Source organism: Lepisosteus oculatus, chromosome 1 (assembly GCF_040954835.1).
Source record: "Lepisosteus oculatus isolate fLepOcu1 chromosome 1, fLepOcu1.hap2, whole genome shotgun sequence".
Lineage (NCBI taxonomy): Eukaryota > Metazoa > Chordata > Actinopteri > Semionotiformes > Lepisosteidae > Lepisosteus > Lepisosteus oculatus.
The window spans coordinates 59251889-59277921 of record NC_090696.1 but is presented as its reverse complement, the minus strand read 5'-3'; the positions used below and the strand labels follow the sequence as shown (position 1 = coordinate 59277921).

The window sequence follows — 26033 nt, the reverse complement described above, 5'->3', positions numbered from 1 at the left end:
CGGATTGTGCTGTCTGCATAGGGTCCTGAAAGATGCTCCGTGACACAGCCCAAATCCTGTCAAATGTGTCGGAGGGTAATTTGACAGGAGAGAGGCAGAAGTCAGGTAAAAGTGAGGTGAAAGGTCTTGTAACCAGTCGTCAAACAAGGCCCAGAAAGCTTTAGTAAAATGGTAGGACCACAGGAGACGGGTCTCTCCTCTCCAGGAGGAGTCTCCTCCTCACCGCAGCCTGCTCTCACACAGCGAGGGCTGGGAGTGAGGTCCCTGTGGGTAATCACTGAAGGCTTGTATTGGTAATCACTGGTGGATGACACTCCAGGCTAAGTCTCTGTGAACGTTGCACAAAAACCTAGAGAATGTGTGTTTCCACACCTTTCTTGTTTGGGAAGATGTTAAAATGCCCACAGGGGTCTACTGATTGCTCTGAGGTGTGATGACATCTTCCAGTTTTTGGATGCTGACATCTTGGAGGGAGACATTACCAATTGGATGTGATCTTAAAAAGCTTTTAACTGTCCCATAAATTGTAGGGCATGTGTCAGAGAATGGGACTTCCAGCTTGGGTCTGATACCCCACACTCTGAGCACCACACTACCCAAACAAAGCATGGTGAAACAAGTCCAGGTACACGGTTCAGGTGCTGTTGCAAGACCTCTCAGTACAGATTTTAGGAAGCAGATTCAGCTGTGCAAAAAAATGAAAAAACTAAAAGTTACTTTTCTTTCTTTTGGAACAAAAGAAAAAAAAATCAAGTCTGTAAAATGAGGACATCTATGATCTTACCACTGTAAACCAATATCCAGGGTGTTAGAGACGTTTTATCTTGAATATGGTTAGCAAATAAGGGGCAATATTGTTACAGGCACTACAAGTACATACTGTAAGTAAGTTCCTGGTCATAAAGGAGTGTTAGACTCTGGCAAGCTAAAAGAATTGGATATTTTTATTCTTAAGCAAAGAAAACTAGCAGGGGACCTGATTTGAATATTCAAAATTCTCAAGAGCACTGCCAGAGGATGCAAATGGAGAGTAAGAGGAAACCCGTATAGGAGACATTTCCTTACACAAATGGTTGTGGGAATTAGGAACAAGTCTCTCCATCATGTTGTTAAAGTCAAGACCCTGGCTTGTTTTAAGGCTTGAGGAGATCCTCAGATCAAATACAGGTATTTACCAGCACACCCAAAAGATATAGGGCTACCCCATTTCTCTTTCATATGTTTCCATACTGCACACACTCACACTAGGGCCCATTTATAATCATCATCATCATCATCTTTATTTATATAGCACCTTTAAAAGTAGCCTTGCAAAGCATTTTGCAGGAAAAGTAAAAGAATAAAGAAGTTAACAGGGATAGGAGATAACAAAATAAGTATGATAAACACAAGGAATTACAAAAACAGTAGGAGATGCAAGTAGCATGCCAATTAAATAAAAGCCTTCCTGAAAAAAATAGGTTTTGAGTCTGGATTGGAAAATGCTTTGGTAGGTGACCAAATATCCCTGAGAATAGAATTCCAGAGCTTTGGGGCATAATAAGGGAAAGCCCTCTCACCTATAGAATGTAAACAAACTTGGGGACAAACAGGAGAACACACCAGGAAAGTAGGAAGAGAGTAAGATAAATACTGAGCTAGGTGCCTTACAGAGTGGGGTGGTGGCTCTGTGGCTAAGGATCTGTGCCTGTACCTGTGACTAGAAGGTTGCTGGTTCAAATCCCGCAGCTGCCAGAGGAATCCTACTCTGTTTGGCCCCTGAGCAAGGCCCTTAACCCCAACTGCTCCAGGGGTGCTGTACAATGGCTGACACTGTGCTCTGACCCCATGCTTCTCTCCCTGTCTGTGTCTCATGGAGAGCAAGCTGGGGTATGTGAGAAGATGATTTCCTAATGCAAGAAATTGTATGGGGCTAATTAAGCAACATTATCATTATCACATTACACTATAGGTGATCATGAGGACTTGGAAGTTAACACAAAACCTGATAGGAAGACAGTGCAAGAACTCCAAGACAGGAGTGATGTGATCACTTGATTACAACCTGGTGAAGATTCTGGCTGCCAAATTATGGACATACTTTACAGATTTACAGATACCAGTAAGTAAGGCATTACAGTAATCAATTCTAGAAAAGATAAATCTGTTGATCAGCTTTTTTGCTGCAGTCAGAGACAACACAGGACACAGTCTGGCAATATTTCTGAGATGAAATATTTTTTATTTTTTAAATATGGGTCAAATGTCAAGCCTGGGCTAAATTCCACCCACAGATTCTTCAATTTAGATTGAAATTCAAGCACAGTGCCTGCCACAGGTAGGGTTACTATATTGGCTTTACATGGTTGATGGGTGGTGCCATGAAGCACGACTTCTGCCTCGTCACAGTTTAAATGAAGATAATTTTGAGTCATTCATATTTTATGTAAAAGATGCAAGCAGAAAATACAGAACTGGCTGCTTCAGTGACAGGGGTTTAGTACTGTATGGATGTAGATTTGAGTACCACCAGAAAGATCATTCAGACCATGTGATCTTAATAACTGACCAAGGCAACAGTGTATACTGAATCGTAGAGGTCTAGTATAAAAACCTGAGAAACACTAAGAAACCCAAATTCAGATCTGAAATCCCCAAGAGAGACAAAGTGTTGGCAATCTGTAAGACAAATAGCTGACCCATTTAAGAGCAATGTCAGAAACTCCAAACACAGTCTCCAAGACAAGAAAGTAATAAACAGTATGAAAAGCTACACTGAATTCAAGGAGAATGAGGATAGATAGAAAACCATCAGCCATACGTTTGACAGTTTCTGTGCTGTGTGATTGTCTGAAACCAGATTGGAAGGTTTTTTTTTTGCAATGAGATGGTTGTTTAATTGACCTACAACAATTAATTGTGATTGTAAAATGTTTGCAAGATAAGGAACAGTTGATTGGATATAGGATGAAGATTGTTTAGGTTGTACAGAGCCATTTTTGTTTTTTTAGGTACAGAGGTAAATGCAGCCATTTTAAAGACCATTGGTACCACTCCAGTCCTCGAAGACTCATTCTTTACAGTATGTTGAAGACAAAAAGGCAGAGGGCAGGAAAACATGATTGAAATGAAACAGTAGAAATGGGATCTAATAAGCAGGAGGTGGATTTCATACGCAATACCAATTTATGAAGACAGGCAGCATCACGCTGAGAGAAACGAGAAAACGGAGAACCAGCAAAACTAGGCATGCATGGAGGAAGTGTAGTAGTAACATGTGAGGTGGAGAGAATGTGACACCGGATGTTGTCAATCTCGGAAGTAAAAAACTTTAAGAAAGTGTTTCTTGCTTTTAATTAATGTGTCTTTAGAGCATGGGAGGAATCCAGGGTACTCACAGGAACCTTTAATTTGGGTAACATAACTGAGACATTTGAGTTAAAATAAAATGTTTAAATACTTAATTATAGATTAAAAAAAAGACAAATGTTTGTATATCGTACATTTCTGCTCCAGAATTTTAGAATCTGTAGTCAACTGGATAACCAGATATGACATTATGATAACAATAATGTCTTGCATTTTATCAGCACCTGAAAAACTTTATATAAAGAATCTGTTGCACATAACGGTATTGCGCTTCTTTCTTATTCCCACTTGTACTCCAGAGTTGTTGTCTCCTACACAAACCAGTAGGTGGCGGTAGTGTCCCGGTCTAAACCAATGCGTTAAAATGTGCTGAGATACGGTTCTGTAAAACATGTGGTCATTCAATTCGTACTATCAATATACTGTATATTATGAGCTTTAAGTAAATCAAGAGGCGGCTTGACTGATATATTTACATTATTTTGAGTAATAAATATGGGATTTTCTTTTACATCATGTTTAAAATGCAAAAACAAATTTCAAATTAATAACCCAATTAAGGGTCTAACTGTGTAACAGGGTTGTGCAACCGATAGTGTGATCATCGCTCCGATCATCACTCTACCTGAGCGCTTAAATGACTTAATTGAAGCACTTACTGGCTTTATTTACTTACAAGTGTATAGGAATTTATGCGTTTGCACAGAAGTTTATCAAAAACAGATTTTTCACTTTTCAAGTCTGCTTTTCCTTGTTGAAGTCATGTACAGTAGCCCAGGCGAGCCAGCATTAATTTCACTTACTGTATGTTTGGTACTGTATAGTGCACAAATCCAGTTCCAGTGTTAAGCATGTGTCGTTGCAAGGAATATTTGTATCTTTATGGTTCAGGTATATTGTAACCCTTGGGTGTTGTCTCGTTGGGACTTGAATTCATCCCCTTTTGAGATAATGTGGGAGGGATTTAAGGTTGTTAAACTGTGCTCTCGAAGGGAACTGTCATTACTTTACAAACGAGATAAAACGATGTTAGTTTCTTTAAAGAAATAGTTACGGAAAACTACGTGACATTTGACAAATCCAGACTCCTTAATGTCATTTAATTTAAGAAACAGAAGAAGAAAACGCCATCACAAAATAACAATTTACATTTAATTCTGTACTGCGTTTCTTATTTTATACGGTATCTCACAAGGAGGAGCTACTGTACTTGTCACCCAGACTGATGTCGGTAACTCTATAATAGATTTTATTGCAGAGACAGAAGTAAACGAAATGAGACTTCCCCCAGAACAACACTGTGTGCAAGGTGAGTTGTACATTAAGTTTAATATATTTAAACGTGCACCCATAATAGCAAGAAAATCGATTTTCTAATTTTAATAAAGATCGAGTTGTGACAATGTTGAGTGACTTTGTGGTCTAGGTGAGTTTAATTGACAGATTTCAAACATTTGCCTAGTAAATAGTAATGTATTTGCTGAGATGATAAATTTCCTGTCCCTTTTTCCATTCACCTAGTTACAGAACAGGCATCGCTTTGCAAGCGCACGGAGACACCTTGGTGGCCATATAAGACCTGATATTTTATATCGTTTTTATGTAAATAACAAACTGAGCCTCTTAGGTTTTTGTTAGTGAACAATTTGTTAGTGAAATCGGCATCGAAACAACTTCGATCTCATGAGTTCAAGGCTTTGTGGGTTATTGATACATGGTAGTTCTATACTGGACAGGTATAGTTAATCGTAAAAAAACGATGTATATTTGTTATATTTGGTAATTCTGTTGCGTTTTCCACTCGAAGCGGCCAGACTGCCAGAACCGGTTTTCCTTGCTTTTGGAAAATAGTTCTGTGAGGGATGCAGATATGAATGAGGAAATGTTACATTTGTGTACAGAATGGCTTTTTAGTATAAAGTTACTGTCACGATTGTATATGTACTGTATATAACCAAATTATTTGAAGATTTAAAATTTAAAGGCATTGTCTTCTCTAACTTCAGAGCATTTTTTTCTGCAAACCCACATTAGCCTTTGTCTTCCGTTCTTTTTTGCAAAATAAAATAACGTGGTTATTTTGTATTTATTTTTTTCTTCATGCATAGATTACTTTACCTGATAACTAATACAATAAAACAAACAGTATTGCCTCATCATGTGATAATGTGGCAGTATGTAATGGTACATGCAGGAACTCTGCTCCTCTCTGTGACAGTGGAAAGGAGCATCTCCTAGTTTTAAAGGTGGTTTACTGTTTTTTAAGGGTGGCATAGTGGCTCAGGGCTCAGCATTACTGCCTCACAGATAAGATCACTTTATTGGCCATATACAATTTATTACATAAGGAATTTGTTTTTTCACATACCCCAACTTGGTCTTTGTGAGACACACAGACAGGGAGAGAAGTTTGGGGTCAGAGCACAGGGTCAGCCATTGATATGGCACCCCTGGAGCCATTGGGGTTAAGGGCCTTGCTCAGGGGCCCAACAGAGCAGGATTCCTCTGCCAGCCACAGGATACGAACCAGCAACCTTCCAGCCACAGGTGCAGATCCTTAGCCACAGAGCCACTGCACTGCCCTGGAGCTCCTGCTACAATTCTGGACCTGGGGTACTATCTGTGTGGAGTTCTTATGTTCTTTTTTGTTTTCCTGGGTTTCCTCCAGGAGCTCTGTTTTCCTCCCACAGTCCATAATCACAGTGGTAAGTTAGTTGGCTTCTGAGAAAATTGGCCTTGGTGTGAATGTGTGTATGTACTTGTGTCTGCCCTGTGATGCTGCCTGGTGCCCGTTGCTTGCCGGATAGGCTCTGGTTACTCTGTGACCCTGAATTGGAAAAAGCAATTAAAAAAGATGGATGGTTTATCTCAAGGTTCTTTACATGAACATCTTGGTGGGCACTAAAACACAAACAGAGCAAATGTCACTTCCTCAAATTACTTAAAGTTTCTGTTCAGAAGTAATGCTCATCACAAGAAGCTAAGTGGAAACTGATTACAATAAGGCATTGAAAAAAGGGGATGTAGATGATACAAGTCATGCCTCTGTAAAAGGATCTTTTTCAAAATGTTTTTTCATATGTGATAAAAGTGTTTTTTAAGAAACATCAGTGGCTTTTCAGTGGCATTTTGTGAAACCCTTTATAGTTCCTGTTCTTGTATGTGCCTCTTATTTTAACGTTTGGTTGCAAAGTAGCAGGCTTTTAGGGATTTTAGTTAGTTTTCCCACCCAATGAAATATCTTGTGCCAAACAATTAGAATGTGTGGTGTGTCTCTTTATGTGGTGTTTCCTGGTGCTAACCTTGGGAAACCACATCAAAGAGGTGTAACTAGTTTGTAATTTAATTGTGATCAAGGGGTGTAGTATGTGTAACTTTGCATTGTTTTTAAGATTAAAAATCTCCTGTAATTCTGAAGGCATTCAAATTATGTCTGTCATCCATTGCTTATGAAACAAATGAGAATGCATGCATCATGTTTCCAGTATTTATGTACTGTACTTGTAATAGTCCAACAGTGAGGAAAAAGGTTGACCTAGATATGATAGCTTTCTACTGTCTACTGTTGTTTGTATAGGCTTGACATACTGTACATACTATAACACTTTAACATGACTTATAGTAAATGTTGTACAGGGGTATCCATAGAAAAGTTGTTTGTCACACTGTATGTAGTTAGGAGGCCCACACATACTGTACAATTTATTGCAATGTAGTATAAAGAGTAAATAGTAAGATCACATTCAGTAATTTGAAGTTCAATAGTGCAGGAGCACAGACTATTTTGTCTTGCAAATATAGTCTTAAAGGTAATTTGGTTTAATTTGCACTTTTATATTCGTATGTAACTTCAGAAGGGTAGTAAAATTGGAATTTCACAAGAACATTGTCATTGATTTATCATTGAACTTTAGATTATTTTCAATAGTATTTAGCTACAGTGTATCTGAAATTACTGGCACTGTATTTGACTCTGTCAGCTGACCTGACGTTTTTCTCAGTTTAAAGGCAAGCTTTACGAAGGAGAGGGAGTAAGAACAATTCTACTCCTAAAGTAAAATGCTAACCTTCTGTACTTGAAGCTTGCACATGTAATAAAACAGTATCTGGGTTAAGTGTAAAGATAATCAATCAATATGCCATGCTTGGTGGCAGATTGACACAATAGAACACAAAATCCATGTGCAATTTATTTATACTAAGCATTGAAATTAACCTGCATCTAGGTGTGTATGTTTTCAGTAAAAATGCAGATTTTCAAAAGTGATTCGATGTTTTTGGAGTAATTATGATTAATTGTTCATTTATGAACGAATATTATACATTCGGGTCATTTTGTCTTAACTCTCATTAGTAAGAGAGCTGATTGAATATCAAGACTGCTGAAAACCCAAAAAGAAATGTTATTGCCCCCACTTGTCAAGAGAACAATACCTTAGTGTCATCTGTATATTGGAGACTGGATTACAAGTTCGGAAATTGATACTCTCCATTTTGTAAGTGTTCACAACCAACAATATATATCCTAGCAAAACATTACAGCCCATCAATAACGGGCCACAATCTGGGAGACCATGAGTCACAGCACCTTGCTAAGTTACACTCCAGACATCAACTGTTCAACTCTGAGGTGGCTGCTAAATAGTGATCATTTACATGAAGATATTAGGTCATATAGATTTTTTGTACTGAAAGGACGTACGTATAACTTTATAAATGGAGAACAGGACTATATGAACACTTGTATTGCTAATTGAACAGTAATAGAACAGAGTATGGTTTGAACAGGAAGGAAATGTGTGCTTGTGTTTTATTAGAATAATGGCACAAAAGTGATTGCAGAGAAATTGAAATGAGTAAAGACTATTTATTCCATTGTCAGAAGGCTGCTGTTTTCAGATGAGGATCTTGGGTTTCAGTCACATAGAACAGCTTCAGAAGCACAGGGCTCAAGGTAGGACTATTCCTTGAATGGAATTCCAGTCCATCACTGGGCACACACACGGGAATATATATGTATATAGTATATATAAAACTTGTGTACAGTATACAGTGCTTTCTTGGACATTCCACTCAATGCGTTTTAGAGGTAATGGGGACTCCCACCACCACCAATGTGTAACATCCACCTGGATAATGGGTGAACCTGGAACATTAGAGACACAAATAAATCTGGTCAAGATGTGTCCAGAAAATGGAAGGAAACTAGAGAGCCTGGAGAAATTCCACATAAACATGGGAGAACATGTAAAATCTACAGAGAAAGAGAAAACGTTCCTTTCCAGAAGTGAACCCCAGCTGTGAGGCAGTAGAGCTAACCGTCATTCCACCATGCTGCAGATTGTTTTGTAGTTTTTTTCAATCTGAAAAACTGTTTTTATGATGGCTGTTTTTTTTTAATAAAGCATATTTTTCTTTCTCAAAACGTAGCCAGTCTATGCCTCTTAACTTGATCATTCTACAGAAATTATCAATTTATGAGGGTGGGCAGTGGTAAAATGGTTAGTATCGCTGCCTCACAGCACTGGGGTCATGGGTTCAGTTCCTGGGAAGCTATCTGCATGGAATTTGTATGTTCTCCATGTATTCACATGGGTTTTCTCTGGGAGCTCTGGTTTCCTTTCACCATTCAAAGACATACTGACGTGCTCATGGGCTTCTGGGAAAATTGGTCCTGGTGTGAGTGTGTGTCTGTGTCTGTGTGCCCTGTGATGGACAGGCATCAGAACCAGGGTATATCCTGCCTTACGCCGATGCTTGCAAGGGCCAGCTCTAGCCCTCCTCCTAGTCCTGCATTTGTCAAAGCCATTCGAAAATAGATGGATGGGTAATTATTTTATGTTGCAATTGCTGAACTACAATATTTCTGAATACATTTCTTATATAATTAAATAGTGAACCAATACCTTGCTTCAGAATGTAACGAGGGAGGGTTACATATTTCTGTTTTACAGCATGAAATGTCAACTATTTAAGCAAAAAGGCAAGTCTTATTTTTTTGTTTTTGTCTTTGGTATTGTTTCCCCAGGGGCTGTATTACCTGTAACTTGCCCAGCCTCATCGCTCCAGGCCTTCTGTAAGATCACCAAGATCTTGGACATGAAGGCGTCTTTCGCCAAATCTGCGAATGAATCGAATGGGACCTTCCTAGAGCAGAGTTTTTTTAGTGGAACGTACCACATGTACATAGGACTGGGCTTAGCAGTAGCCTCCAGTATTCTCACAGGGAGCAGCTTCATACTGAAGAAGAAAGGGCTGCTGCAGTTGGCTAGGAAAGGAATGCTACGAGCAGGTAAGATTATTTAGGGGGGTTGTCAAGTTTTAGAATGCCTGTGCAGTTCTGCAATGTTCTAGAAATGTTTTGATTCTTATAGGATGGACTTGTTAAAGGTGAGTACTAGAAGTAGCTTCTGGTATATGCATATTGCTCTTTCACACCTACAGTAGGTATACAGCAGTTCTGCCACATGGCTTGACCAAGCACAGAACCACAGTCTAGAAGTCTTGAAACATATTTACGTAAAGTGGTGTGGGAATCTGAAACAAATTACTCATTTATTTTGTTGAAGCAAATCTTATGACCAATACGTCTTAATTAGCTAACTAGACTACTTATTTCCTTCATGTGACTTTATGCAAATCTCAAACCAAGAGCTATTAATCTCTCTGGACTGTGGCCCTTGTGGCCCTGGTGCTGGTTACCACCTAGATTAAAACATACAGTAGCACAGTCAGACCTTTACATGTGATACATTGGAACCCTTTCATTTCCTGGCAGCACTGAACGTTAAACTGAAAGTTTAAAAGGTTGATTGTTGTCTTGCTTACAGCTTTAACTATTTGTTAGTTAGATTAGATTTATCCCAACACCGTTTTAATTCATATGGTAGTGGAGTTTTGCCTGAGCTACTGTATGATCCTTTAGACCAGCCAACTTTGAATACAGCTGATAAACGGCCAATAATTAGTTAAATGATGGTGTTAAAAGCCGAACTAGAAAGTAGACCTCACTGTAGACCACAGGAGCCCCCAAGCCTGGGATTGGACATTCTACAGGTACTTTTAAATGAATTTACTTTAGATTTAGTCTTTACTGAATATGTCATTTAATAAATTTGTTCTGATAGAAAGAGTTTCCAGTATACAGTACTGAAATACAGAATTCTATTTGAAACTACAGGTCGCTTGCTTTTATGTCTTATCAGGCATAATACTATATATTTATCCAGTGCTTTCATTTCTTTTTATCTTGCTGTCTAAATATTATCATCATGGTTTTGTTGGTTGAATTAATAATTGATTTTAAGCATATGAAAACAGAATAACGGGGAAAACACTTGAGTTCTACATTCTGCTGTCAGAATGGGTTTGTGGTCCAGTGTGTCTGGGAGGCATTCTGTGAATTTTCTTGTGTTATGTAGATTTAATGGCCTGCCGTCCAGATCAGTGGTGCTTGTTTGTTTTGCAGGGCAGGGTAGCCATGCATACCTCAAGGAATGGATATGGTGGGCTGGGCTCATTTCAAGTAAGTCTCAGAAGTATTCTGTCATTGTAGATATCTCCCCAAGTTCATTCCTTATTTACTTACTGTACACACAGCTTAATACAGTACTTCCTTTGCACCAATAGGGTATACTTTAAGAACAGGGGCTTTCAGATTAAATCAAATCTTCCATCCCAAATCACCAGCCCTATACTCGATGGCATCTGTTCATTTTATTTATTTGTTCCGCTACTGATGGATATATGCTAGCTAATACTTGACTCATAGCTTGCAATTGACAGGAGAGTTATACCCCTGACCTTTCTCAGTTTTGTTGTAATATATCTGTTGGCATGCTGAAATCTTTAATGAGCTAATTTCATAATAGATAAGTCTTCTGCGCTCAGGCCTAGTTTTCATAGCTGCCCTGTTTTAGAGATGCCAAAAAATATTATCTAAAATTACTAAATAAAAATTCAAAATATTATAAATGTATGAAATCGGAGATCCATATTGCAGGTGCCACATGGAGGGGAATTTAAAGTAAAGGGCAGCAGCCAGTGGATTGTGGGATACCAATCGAAGATGTGCAGTTCACTGGAAATTCTACTGTGTTGCTCTCTCTGTAGCATACTTCCTCAAACTTAAATTCAATCAAAACTTAGACCAAGCCAACCGAATTATTAATTATAGAGCCAGATGACACACAGGGGTGCTATGCACCAGGAAGGAAGGAGGCTTTTCTTAATGTTCTTTTTGTCTGTTTATAGAATGAATGCCGATTCAAATCCATCCCCTCTCCCCCTGCAGATTTTTTTTTCTTATGTCTACAGCTCGTGCTTTTACTTGCAGAACACGCTGTGGAACTGCAAAAAAAATAAAATAATTCTTAATGATTCAATACTATTTTTGTTCAGTGGGAGCTGGGGAAGCAGCGAACTTCGCAGCCTATACATTTGCTCCAGCCACACTGGTCACTCCTTTAGGAGCCCTGAGTGTTCTTATAAGGTACGTATGTAATGTTTTTACATTATTCAATGCATAGAAAAATTCGGAATTGGAATATTGCTATGCTATACTAGCATAACTAAAGTATGTCTGGGGAAAAAATCAAAACATCACTGCAGATAAATTATTATTAATAATATATAATTATATAATAAAACAATTATTACCTTGGTTATGATTTAACTAATCCATTTGTAATTATTATAATAAGGAGTCATATAAACAGGAAGTTGGTTATCCTTTACCAAACATTATATATTTTTCTATTTTCCAATTCAGAGTATTTTAACAAAAAACAGTTACATATTTACATATGGTTGCTAAACAGTCCTATAAATGCTCCACATGTCAATGTGAAAAGGATGCTAATTCACTGCACAGCTCCACTGACCTACTGTGTTACCTGTCATAGTGCACTACTGTCTTCATACTTCTTGGGTGAGCGGCTGAACATTCATGGAAAACTGGGCTGTATGCTGAGTGTTCTGGGGTCCACCATGATGGTTATCCACTCTCCCCAGGATGAAGAGGTGAAATCTCTACAGGAAATGGGAGAGAAATTGCAAAGCCCAGGTCATCCTTTTTTTTCTTACTGTTGACAATGTTCTAACTGTGATGCTAATTTGACTGACCCCACTGTGGATAAACTCTTCCTTTGGAGACCACTTTCAATGAGAATGTGAAATTCAAATTTATTTTGCTGAATGTGTCAAGAATTCTAGGTGCATGCACTGCAATGAAATTGCGAGTGATGGTGGAACTGATAAATTGACAGATTATGTCAGAGAGCTGACCCACAGACTGAATAAAATATCTATTATTGATATATTTGATTTGGATAGAATCACTGATAAATCTTGCTGATATAGCTGCCAAAACAAAGAAGCGATGTCAGTTTATATACTGTACAATTGCCATGTTAGTTTGTTTTGATGCAGGTTACCTACAGTATTTAAGTTCAAAGTATTTTGTTATTTATAATTTCAAATTTTATTCTGCAATCCCTATAGTGGGCAAAAGTATTGCTCGCAAAAGTATTCACACCCTTACAACGATGTTTAATTTTGTGAAATTATAAAATAATACATACTTAAGACATTCATATTTTATTCCAAACCATTTAATTGTGCCCCTTCATGAAAAAGTAAACCTCTGGTTTAACACACTTTGGATTTAATGCACAAAATTGGCCGAGTTTTGTGTTTGTCAGAAATGCTGGACATACAGTATAACAGGTATCTGCACAAATAATAAAATAAGGTAAAAATAAATATTGCATACAGCAGTTTTAAAATGCAGAGATGGCAATAATGCCCTTTAAGGAAATGTTAGATGCAAACAGTGGTTTCATTTGCTGTAGCAAATTTTATACAGTATATGTGCAACACGTTCATACAGCATATATATATATAATACAGTATATATACAATATTAATCTTATATTAGTTAGTAAGGGTTACAAAGGTAATTTGATTTAATGCATATATAATGTTATTTTCTAAAATAACAGACACCCTTCCCCACCTATTAGTCCATTAAACTGATGGTTTACTGTACAATGGGACACACTGGGTTTCATTGTACCACTGTTTTTCAGATTTTCATATACTCAGTCCAGCTCTCTTATACCATTTTCTCAATTCCAGGATTCTTAGCGTTTGCGGCCACCTTAGTAGTGATCTCCCTTGTTCTGATCTTTGCCATCGCTCCAAAGTGGGGGCAAAGCAACATCTTGGTGTACATCTCCATCTGCTCCTTGATCGGCGCCTTCTCTGTATCATCTGTGAAAGGGCTTGGCCTTGTTATCAAAGACCTTATTGACAAAAAGCCAGTTTACAAAGAGCCGCTTGCCTACATCCTGTTGGGAATGTTGGTGGTTTCCATCACCATCCAGATCAACTACCTCAACAAAGCTCTGGACACCTTCAACACTTCCATCGTGACTCCTGTGTACTATGTGTTCTTCACCACAGCCGTGATCACCTGTTCGGTGATCCTCTTCAAGGAGTGGAATAGCATGAGCGTGGCTGACATTTTTGCCAGCCTCAGTGGGTTTGGCACCATAATCATTGGCATCTTTCTCTTGCATGCCTTCAAGGAGTTGGACTACAGCTGGGAGGATCTCTCAGTGCTGACAAGGGTAGGAAGTTCTCCTGCTGTGAGGAGTATACCTGAGGACCAGCAGTCCTTCCTGGGAAGTGTGGAGAGCCAGTCACAGTCTTGTCAGGGTGAAGATCTGCATTTCAGCAAACATAGCTGATAAATGACAATCGAGAGAACAAAATGCGAGGGCAGGTTGAGGGCAGATAATATACAATACAGGATGAACCAATAAAGGCTTTGTTTGTTTTTTGTTAGTTGTCACATTGATGAGTGGTGAATTTTCTCATTTGTTATTATCAGGGGAATATTGAACTGTGTATTATGTTACTGGTCATTCTTAGTTTAGAGTTGTTACAAGCCTTTTATAAAAAATTACTGAGGTGGCACATATACTGTATTTCACTGCAACAATGAAACAGTTTTCAGGTTGTGACTGACAGCATTTTTGTCAGGAGCAGAAGCGTAACATTTTACCTTGTTCACAGTAAGCCTGTTTACCTGCAAACTCTCAAATCTTCCCCTGTCTCCTAACTCAAGGTTTAAATCATGGGTCATTCCTGGTTTTGTGTTTGCACTGTAGATTTATTTCTTGCGATCAAAGATCATTAATCCTTAACTAACCTTGTGTACTGCAAGTAAGGTGAAATGACAATTAGTTTTTAAGAAAGAAATACCAAAACAATTTAATATTTCTAGCAAACTTGTTCTAAGTAGCCTGTGTTGTATTGGTAATATAATTATACACTTTGAAGGTGCCATTACATAAGAGTAAAAAAAGGCCTACATTGAGGAGTAATGGGAAGGTGTAAAAATGAACAAATTCACATTGGTCTTTTCCAGTTTCTGTCTTATTCAAGTCAGAATATCTGCATATTTAGCAGAATGCAGTAAGTAGTAGAAGATCCAAAAAACATCACTCAAGATGGAAGACCATAAGCAGGTCTAGATTTGATTTTTGCATCAAATTAGCTGTGTTACAGTTGGCAATATCCCAGTACAGTGTGTTGAAATAGTTCAAGTTCAAGTGCATCAGCATGCGTAGGCTGGAAAGAAACAAGTAAAATTTTATTCCATGCTGAAAAGAGAAGAAAAGAAACACAATGTTTCAGCTGTTGAGACTTCTTTGGATGTGGATTAAAGAATCTCAATTGAAAGTTCTACTCATGACTAAGCACTTTGTAATTTGTAAGAATACTGTACACACATTGTAATGCCACTTCATTTAAATAAATTATTTCACTGAAGGCAAAAAGATAAATGTTAAAATAATACTGTTACAGTATTAAAAGGAAGACATGTGAGCATACAGGGTAAGTGTGCATTTATGTGCAACCTGTAGCCTTTGAGTTTAAACCAGAAGTAAGTACTGTTACCTCAACAGTTCTAAGATCTCAGCTTCACTGTCATGTTAAGGGAAGAGAACAACAAGAAATGAACCAATATGTTTTTCTTTTCTAGTAAACTGATCACCCAAAATTAGACCAATGTTCCAACAATATGCTTGAGAACAGAGTGAAGATGTTCGTAGTTTACAATATCACAAATACTGTTTTTAAAATAATGGTGGTTAACAGTGAAAGGTGTGTGACAGAATGCCAAGAAAATGAGGAATTGTGAGTGTTCACATGGGAGCTGTTTTAATAGAATGAGATTGAAGAAATATACGAATATTTTTACCTGTTATTATCTTTTTATGATGACTTATACAGAATATTTTTATATTAAGAATTTAGTGCATATTGATTGTCCTTTTCCTTAGTTGTACTACAGCTACAGTAGATTGTTAAGATGGTTAATCTTAAATTGCATATTTCTTTAAATAAATTTTACCTATAAGTGCGGCTGCAATTTTCTGTTTATTATCCATACTCCCCTCTCAACCCAAGTCACAGGTTTAGGATGTTGGTTCCATTTTGATGCTTCGTTTCTGAAGAGATGCCTTAAAGCATACTGTATGTCATGGCATAAACTTATGCTGTCAGAACAGTTCTGATGGTACAGAATACTTTACACGTTTAGTTGTATTTTTGATCGTTCTAAAGTTGTCTAGCAGTTCTCATCATTTTAACCGTGGTTTTCTGAGCGTTAGTTTGCATTCTCACCACTAGATGTCATATTACTCATGATTATATTTTACTTTGCATGTACAGTACTTTCCAGTGTCAGTTGCTAGTTAAATTACATTAAAAAAGTGTGAAAAAAAATTACTTTTCATATCAAAATGTTATGAGTCTTTCGTTATTTTTATTTACTGTTAACGAAGAAAAAATCACCCTATTTGGCCACAGGACTCCGATCTGTAGTTTCAGGATTTGAACCCAGGCCGTCATCTTCTGCAGACTAGTGTGGGGGTTTGAAGCCAGACTCTCACAAACTATGTACCAGCGCTCTACATGAGAAGCCTCTCTATGGTGAGGCTATCAGTTATTTTTTATTTTAATGACTGTCTTACACAGGTGGCATGGTGGTGCTGTGGTTAACAGTGGTGCTACGGAAAGCTGGGGTTCTGAGTGGAATTCCTGGGGTGCCAACTGCATGGCAAACTCCCTGCATTTATGTGAGTTTCCTTGGGATGCTCTAGTTTGCTTCCACAATCCAAAGACATTTTTTGTAGGTTTGTTGGCTTCCTGGGAAAGTGGCCCTGCTGTGAGTGTGTTTGGGTGCCTGATTCCCATCAAGAGTGTATCCTGCTTTGTATTGAATTGAATTGAATTGAATCTGTTTCTTTGTCGGAATAGTCTCCAGTTCCCTTGCAAATCTGTATTGGATGAAGCGATTAGAAGACCGAAGGATCAACTGTCTTACATCTCTCACATGTACTGTACCTGAACGCGTGTTAACAATCTTGCATTTCAGAGATTTTCAGCATATTACATAATGTGCTTTCTATTGGAGCAAAGTAATAGGTGAAAGTTAATTTCATATGGAAAAAAGAGAAAAAACAACATTTTTGAATGCTAAGCCTTTTTCAGGTGTGAGAAGACAAAATATTTGGCCATTGAAAAGTTTTGTCAAAACTAAAGTGCAAGTTCTTGTAACGTGTTTATTTTTTATTTAGAATACATTGGTTGTTTGTGAAGATTTAATCCTGGTTTCTAAGGATTACAAGAGCATAGCTCCGCCTTAAATACGTGAAATATTCAAATATTCAAATATCTCAGCACTGCAAAATCATGGTAAAAAAGCAATTTCCATTCATTTCATACACATGGTCTTGTGTGATTTCATTGTCATTTCATTTATAGAAAAAAATATTTATGTACTTATAATTTCAGAATTGGTAAAAAGCCAAAAAACCTGAAATATTTACCTGTTGCCACCTGGATCTTAAAATAAAACTTTGAAAGAGGAATCTTGTGTAGCTGGATCTGTCAGTAATTGAACTTGGTCCTTCACGTCTTCAGTCATGTTGACATACTGTAGAAAATGAGAGGGTAATTAGTCATGTGGTAATAAAAGCTGTGAGAGAATCATGTACGAAATATTTTATTGAGAAAAGTTTGCTGAAAAGGCCTCACAACAGACTAAAGTGTTAATCTTTGCTGCCATAGCTCTGAAAACATGACAGAGAGTAATGGTTGTCAAGGTAGTGCGGTGGGCGGCTGTGCTTTTGAAAAGCTATAGTGAGTCATTTAGTAGCCGAAAGAAAATAAGTTAACTGAAGAACCTTGTTAATTTTGTTTTCTTGCACACAAAGATAAGAGAGGTATTACATTGAAGTTACAGGGACAGAAAATTATTCTCCTATATTTGGCTAGAGCATTATTTTAATAAAATCATAACAGTAACCCAACACCACTTTGAAAAGAAAGTCACTATAAATTGTTTTTTTAAAACAAACTATTCTCTTTAAGGACAGAGGACAGAGGGTGTTGGTTTCTGAACAGAGTAACTGGATTCAAGTTAATTAGGAAATGATTCATAATTTTAAGAGCTTAATCTTTTGAAAAAAAATGGTTTGTCTTATTTTTTCTTTTGTTGTCAAAAAGGTATTTCCAAGAAGGTCATACTTCATCTCAGGATAGAAACAACACATAAAAGAATCCCTCAAATAATTCATTACCGATGTGGATGGATTTAATTATTTAATTATTTAATTAAAAAGGTTTTCTGAACCCATTAATTGCAGCACTGTCAAAACGTGTAAAAACTGGTGAATAGCCAGAGCAGTTTCACTCTTGTTTTGATTTTGTGTAAATATGCATGGGGCCATCATGTGTGTGAGAGTGGGGTGAGGATGTGACTCATAGTATTAAAACTAACGTTAAAATAGTTAGAGAGCTATGCGCAATCTACCAACACTGAAGGACACACTGAATCACTTACTTGTGATAAGAAAAAACAATATTCACCCGAACCACACTTAATTGATAAATAACTATATAAAAGCATAAAAGGCATTGTTTATTAGAAGGGGCTACAGACATCGACAGCATGCAACACTTTGCTATATGGAAGCAAGGAGGTCTTTTCCCCTGTCCTTTCCTGTTTTTTCTCAGTGTTTTATACTTTTAGATGCTCGCTGAAGAGCTTTTAATGTGTTAAGAGCTTTAATGTAAATCAGAAGATAAAAAAATGTTTGGATTGATCTCTAAGACTGCTTTCACTAAATGCAAGTATCTGAAACAGAAATCTGAATTGCTGTGGAGCTGACACACCTAGTTTGTGATATCAGAGAGTGAAATGAGTTTGAGCTGAGAATAAATGTAATTTACACATCTCTTTATGTCTCTTTTACTCTTTTTTATAGGAAGTTGTGGATGTTTTGGTGCTCTGGGGTTGTGTTGAGCAAGGGGTTACTGTTAAAACCATTAGGCCATATACTGTATATCTAAAGAAAGTGATGAATATTCAAGCACCTGAGTGCTTTAGAGTCCATTTGCTTTGCTAGATAGTGATGGCGCTGATGTGCATTTAACCAAAGATCAGTGCAAGATCTGACTGGCTGGACTGTCAACAATAGTAAGAAGAGCCCTCATCAATTATCCTGGTGACAATGGCCTGTTTAACATCGAAGACTTTATTCTGTTGAAACTTTCTATTCTATCACATGTCCATTTTATACGCTGTGTGAAACATGAACAAGATCTTGTTAACTTTCTTTGTCTATTCTTCCAAGCATCCTGTCCACAGTCTCTTGAGTTGATTGTTTTCCACAGTGTTTAACATTGTCATTCAGTACATTAATACACATAACAATGTGCTAAACTTTCAGTGGCAAGAATCACTTACTGAAGGATTCTCGTTGTGTTTGTTATTTAATTGTTTTAAAATAACTGTTATTTTATGTGTCTTAGTTTAGTGAGAGCTTGCAGTTGAATAGGAGTATATATCCAATGTAACTTCTAAATCATCTTATTCAGAAAATGATGTGAAAAAGAATAATACTCTTTATAAAGCAGGAATGTTAATAATGGGTCAAAAACCTTTTCTGGTCAGTTATTTTAATATGGTGATGATGTTTTTCACTGTGAAAGAGAAGCTCAAAGATAGTTAACTTTGTGGTTTGAAAGAATGTACAGTACTTACTGTACAAAAGCGCATCTAATTAGAGTTGAGCAAAGATTTATTTAAGGTAATTCACATAATATATTATAATATGGTGGTGCAGTGGTTAGCATTCTCAGTTTGAACTTTACTGTTCCATTCTTGTAGAGGGCACTGTATTTTTGCAGTCACCTAAAGTATGATTAGTGCATCTACTTTGCTGTTTATGAATGATAAATTTGTTTAAAAATAATTTATCAAAACTGGCACTTGGATGCTTTTGCACATTACTAATTTATCAAAAATATGTGATGCTATTGCATAAAGAGACCTAGGAAAACAGGAAATATTTTCAAAGCTTCATTTTATCATTTGTTGCTTAATATAAGTTTCTTTCACAATATAACACCTGTTTTTTATTGAGATATATTTTTATTGTGGTATTGTCCCATTTCTGTGTTTTTGCTGGGCCCAGAGAGAGGTCTGGTCCAGCTTCAGTATGAAATCACTTGTCTAACACATAGGCAAGTAATGGAGTAAAGAGAGTTGTATGAAACAACTGAGTTTTTAGAGGGTTTTTCCTCAGAGAACTAAAGCAGTACTGACAGAGGTAATTAACACCTACTCTAGCACTCTGGAGTTGTAAGAGTGTGCATTGATTTATCAGCACTTTTCAGGTAGGAATGATTAAAAACATTGTAGCAAAGAAGAAAGTATTTTCTAAATGTTCTCATGTTTTCAGGTGTGATTTGAGTCCCATCTTTTAAAAACCAATTCTTAACTAAAATGTTGCTTTTTCAATTTAGGGGAGTACTAAAACAACAGAGACAGTACATTTAATTTTTCGATCATTCTTTCCAAACAGCCACACACAAAATAGTGCAATCCCAGAAGATATTGTGCACAATATGATAGAAATCCTGCTATTGTATGTGTTAAAAATGTTTCCTTTAATACCTGAACAATTTTATGACAGATGAGTTTCAAAAAAAGATGCCAAAATGTGATGTAAAAAAAACATTAAAAATACAAAACTGTGGTGTTTCAGTAGTGTGAAAAACACAATACTGAACTGTGTGTACCTTTGATCTGCAATTGCTAAAGATCTCAGATAATAAAAAGAAAATAGAAGAAAATTAATTAGTTGTATGAAAAAATTAAAAATTGGAAAGAATGCCATAAGAGACAGGATCAGAGAAGTTACAATGTGTTGGAAAATGTTTGGTCTTTGCCTGACTAAATGTTTCAGGTAGTGTTATCACAAATAGTGTGTGCTTATTATTGTTTATCAGCATGTTTTATTTGTGCTTTTTTACTAACACAATTACAGCTGCATTTGTCCCTGGAATGTGATTGGTTACAAGCTAGCAGGAGCCAAGAAACTAATGACTCATTATTTTTCCCATCATTTCTTTTGATTTTATTGTCTGATTTGTACTTTCACACATTTTTCATCTATAAAGTACGCTTCTGAAAATAGCCTCCTTAATGAAGAATCTCTGCACTGAGCTGTTTGAAAAGCATTGATTTCTGTGCATCACCAACGTCATCAGAGCCAGGCGTCAGATTTAAATACTGCTCTCCGCATTTTGCAGGCACTGTCTCCATTCTCATCGTGAACTCAAAAACAGGGAACATGTACAGTAGTTGTATTAAGAGCAAAGCTCACGTGTTATTTTAGATGCAAACATTACTGGATGTCTGAGACAACTGGATTGTCATTCTGCTATAAAAGCTACAGTCAGATCCCTGCAAGCTTCATTAAAGGTAAGAAGGCATTTCTTTCTGTTGTCATTTCAGCTTCTTTGTGATTAATTGTGGCGTTTGCTGGTATGAAATATGAAACTGCTCTTATGTATAAGAGGCTTCAAGCATTTGTAAGGCTTCTAGTTTGATCAATTGAAATTTCAGGTCCAAATATTTAATTTGCTCATTGTTTTTTCATGTACCATAATAATAAGTGAATGTGTCTTTTGACACATTATACCTGATTGCAATTAAACATTTTGTTTCATTTGAACAGCAGAGTTATAATACCTGTAAATTGAAGTCATGATCTTAATGTAAAAAGAACATATTGTATTATTAGTTTGGATCAGTTTGGTAAGACTTACTGTACCATGAAACAAATACAAATATTTGATAATATGTTCTCTAGTCTATCTTATAGTATATTAGAGGCATATTAGACATGCAACTTTATTATTATATACATACTGGCCACAAAGTTTTGGCCAACTTACTATGTCATTAATGATAATGACAATAAGGACAGAGTATGATAGAAGAGCATGTTTATCACCCAAAAACAGCCAAAATAAGCCAACAGATGAATGATTTCAGAATCCTCATAACTAGCAATTTGTTCGGTGGTGACCTATGTGGTCAATGATAATGTATGATTAATGCCCGTTTCATTTTGGTTATAGGCTCTTGTCTGGCTCTTGTCTGATTTTGGTAAGGAATGCTTTCGCCTCACATGGGACATCCAGTGTCAAATTAACCTAGATAGCAAATGTCAAACTGGCTAGTGTAATGCATTTTTAATATTACAATGGAATCAGAAATAAAGGCTAGTTTTACAGAAACATACACTGTATGCTTACAGATGAGCCCCATGAGCGCATTCACTTTGTTTGGTTACTGTGGAATGCTTTCTTGGGTAGCCTTAGGAATTCAGACAAAGATAGCTAGTACAGTATGTCCGCTCTAGCCAATATTTAACAACACTGTTTGCTGTGAAAATGTGAGTCAGCAGGTACTTTGGGGAAAAATGGCCCAAGAATAACAGATGCATTGAACCTTCCTCTGATAGTTATTGTAAGCTTATGTTACTCATATAAACATAAGTTTCCACAAACCCTTCTACTCTGTGAGCATCCAGGATCAGGGCTACCCTGTTTTAAAGGGAGGCAGAGCTCTAATGAATTATTCTTTATGTGGTGCTAGAGAATACAAAGAAGGAAAACATGTTGGAAATGAATTTTATATCTTTTGGTAATTTCTTCCTACAAAACAGCTTCACAAGTGTTTTCTACTATAAAGAAAGCAAAAAAAAACTGTTGAAGACAAGAACGAGTTGCTATTTGAATTAACTCCCTAAGATCTGCTGAATATGTAGATCAGGCTTGCTGTCCTGTGCAATGTGCTTATGGAATCAACCTTTTGGATTTAATAGATGGATTGAATGGAATATTTCTGAATCAAATCTTTTGGTACAGTACTTTTGAACTACTTTGAACTCTAGTTTTAGAATAACATACTAATGTTTCTGAAAGGTCTGTATGGTCTGCAACAGTAAAGCAGTCATGAAGTCAATTGTGCTCAGTATAATATAAACTCTTTAGGTTTACACTTAGGTTAAAACCATTAACTCTGTGAATGTTTTCTTTGGTTAAATATGACTAGTTCCATGATAATCAAACTATGGAGACCATGGTTAAAATTACTGAAATATATAGTGCAAATCAGTTTGCATGATTCACATAGATTTTTTTTCTTATTCTTAAAATATGTTGTATTTACTGTAGGTGTAAATAGGTCTAAACCTTTTACTGAGTTCATTTTAAATCTTTCTTTCTAATGTTAATTTCTAAAGGAAACCCAAAAACAAGGATGCCGTGTTAAATTTTTCAGCAGCTGCAGGCTAATGAACTCTTTTGTATGCTTGTGGAAACAAAATCTTTAAGAACTTCATTATTCTGATCAAATGCTGTTTTCAGTACAAAGACCTGTTACCTTGGAAACCAGCTGTTTGAAACTAAATGTTTTCAAGGTGCTTCACTACCTCAGAGGATTAAAAGGAAAATAATCAGAAGAAATTAGCGTAAGGGGCTCAGATGTACCCACACATATTCTGAGGTTTCAGTAACAAAGTAAATAATGTGCTTACAGTGCCTACTAACTTTACGTCATGTAGACTATTAAAAATAAAGAAATTAATCATTTAAGGATGATAAATCTCTTTTCCTAATTGTAAAAAAAACAAAAAGACAATACTTACTTAACATCTATAGTAGAAAAAATAAGGTTATATTGTATTTTAAAATATAACTTGAATGACAAAAATGTGTATTCTACATGTAGCACAATAATGAATTCTTTGCTCAATAGATACAACTTTTTTAAATGTGTGAAACTATTTTAACCAGTTGAATGATCAAGGTATAGTACACCCTGTTAAATGACATACAGTATAAATTCCAGCATACTAAATACTGAAATATACAGTCAACATCTTTATACAGTATTACATCCAAATTTAGGGTAATTCAACACTGACAATTGCATTTTTTTCATTTTAAACAAAGTGAAAGGGAAAATATCATTTAGCATAATAATAATAATAATAATAATAATAATAATAATAATAATAATAATAATAATAACAATAATAACAATAATAATAATAATAATAATACTTTTCCCTTTGTGCCTTTTGCTTTAAGGCGTTTCTGAAAATCTGCCCCAGATCCGTCAAAAAGATGAACCTGGAAATCAAGAATATCTCATTTACCTCCGCTTCAGTCTCCTGGTTGCCCAACCCTTCTACTTGCCCAGCAAACCTTTACAGAATGATGTACCGTCCAAACTGGAACAGCATATTGTCAGGTTTCTCCAGGAAGAATTTTCACCGGGAAGAAACAGTGCCAGTAGGCCGCAATTCCATTACCCTGCAAAGACTCACACCAGCCACAAACTATATCCTCTGCGTCACGTGCCAGAGCTCCCAGCCCTCCGGTGACCAGTGTGCCATCTTTCATACCCTAGCAAAAGATGCTGTGGTTGTCACCAACAGGAACCTAGACCTCGCAACAGTGGTGTGGCTCACAAGCAGCATCCTCTTCATCATAACTACTGTAGTCCTTCTTCATGGCTGCTTCAAGCTGTGGTGCAGGAGGTGCAGGAGGAGTCATTACACCTCTGCCAGCACTGTTCATCATGAGGTTGCGAGCAGTCAAGCCTGGCAGGGAGGTTACGCTGAAACTGCCTTAGTCGATGAACACTGTAACATACCTACCCTGTCCAAGGTTGGCAAGCTGACACAAGATAAACTAGAGTACTTACCCGAAAAATCCCCAGATGGGATGACAGGCTTGCTAGGCAACAGTGTGAAATACAAGGATAAAATGGCTATTCTCCCACAAGCAGTATATGAATAGCAGGACTCTGTAGTGAGATTACAACTTGTGTAGGTGTTAATTCAGTAAACTTTTATGGCCTCACGGTTGAGTAAAACAACAGGCTTTGTTGAAAAATATAATCCCGGTATCTGAGTCCAGGCTGTGCCATTTTACAGTTCAGACTTGAAAAATGGCATCCCTGGAATAGCTCAAATGCCCACATGACAGAAATTAGCTGGAGCAGTCTTGACCTTTTAACAGCAATGCTTGTAGCTGACCAGATAATTGTAGGATCCTATAGCTTGTGTGAGTTGTGCCATTCCTCCAGTGAACATTGTAACCCGACTGGCTTCCACTACCAGGTGCAGAAAGGAGCACCTGTCTGACCCCTTCACCCCAGGGTTCAAGCACAACATGTGGCCAACATGAAGTTGAGGAGGTGATGAGGCGTGGCTGATTCTAAGCAGGGGAAGTGCTTAACCACATGAAGAAACTCTGACAATATTGAAATTAAGCACATGCGATTACAATCCCTGTAAACTACTGAACCTACCACACTTAATAACATCACAAAAAAAAACATCCTGTAATCCTGTAATATGCTTCTTAACAATGGTCCATCTATGCTATTCTGGAGTCAAATGTGTGTATTTTATCTTTATTCTTAATATGTGCATATTTTAGTAAAATACTCTGCTTGGGGGACAAAATCGGTTAATTTTTGTTATACAACTGTAATGTTCAGTAACTGTGCACATCTAACCTAGTTTTTACACATAGAATTGTACTATGTCATTAAAGGATATCATTTAAAATGCAAATATCTTTCATTGGTCTTGTTATAAGTTTTTGTTTTTGTTTTTTGCATTTGTAAGAAAAACATTAATAAAAACGAACACAACATAGCTATAAAGCAATGTTCGAAAAGCATGCAGTCATGCAGATAACCGAACAACCACCATCTCCATTTTTGCTTTCTACAAATAGCAAAAGAGAAATCTTTATGTTCTAGATACCAATAGTATATATAGGGAATGTAATGGAGTTTACTGTATAATGGAAGTTCGGGAAGGATGACAACAGCCAAGTTCTAATGACCTCTGCTGTTAGTAATTTGTAATCATTCCTAACATCATTTCCTCAAATAGAAAACTGTAAATATTAAATGTTAATACCTTTCTCTCCCTCACATTCGTCCAACCCAATCTTCATCTTATTAGCTGCCCCTTGGTCAATCCTCACTCTGCTTGGAGGTCACAGCTCCTCATCCTGTGGTTTAAAGCACCCTATGAACCTTTCAATATGCTTAATTCTTGGGTGTTGTTATTACAATTGAATCTAATTTTATTTGTTTTCTTCTACAACACTGCCATCAGCGCATACTATGAAGACTATACTGGGATTCTATAGATGAAAATATAGTACAACATCAATAAACAACAGCATTACCTATCGGTTCTACTACTGTTACATATTAAAAT

At 36.8% G+C, this 26033-nt stretch overlaps 2 protein-coding genes across 3 annotated transcripts; both read left to right on the top strand.

Annotated features, from left to right (window-relative positions):
* Positions 1 to 4346: 4346 nt before the first annotated feature.
* On the top strand, positions 4347 to 14191 carry LOC102692337 (magnesium transporter NIPA2). Of its 2 annotated transcripts, none has more exons than XM_015345185.2 (6): positions 4347 to 4657; positions 9377 to 9640; positions 10817 to 10873; positions 11749 to 11839; positions 12252 to 12412; positions 13486 to 14191. In XM_015345185.2, exons 1-6 carry the CDS (start codon positions 4624 to 4626, stop codon positions 14097 to 14099), a joined length of 1221 nt encoding a protein of 406 aa, XP_015200671.1. In that variant the 5' UTR covers positions 4347 to 4623; the 3' UTR covers positions 14100 to 14191. The 2 variants fall into 2 exon arrangements, with proteins under 2 accessions (XP_015200671.1, XP_015200670.1); XM_015345184.2 differs by lacking the exon at positions 4347 to 4657 and adding an exon at positions 8230 to 8302.
* A 9722-nt stretch (positions 14192 to 23913) lies between these two features.
* On the top strand, positions 23914 to 24591 carry LOC102692133 (fibronectin type III domain-containing protein 9-like). The gene has a single exon (XM_015345189.2). The coding sequence runs from the start codon at positions 23914 to 23916 to the stop codon at positions 24589 to 24591; it is 678 nt and encodes a 225-aa protein (XP_015200675.1).
* The last annotated feature ends 1442 nt before the right edge of the window (positions 24592 to 26033 follow it).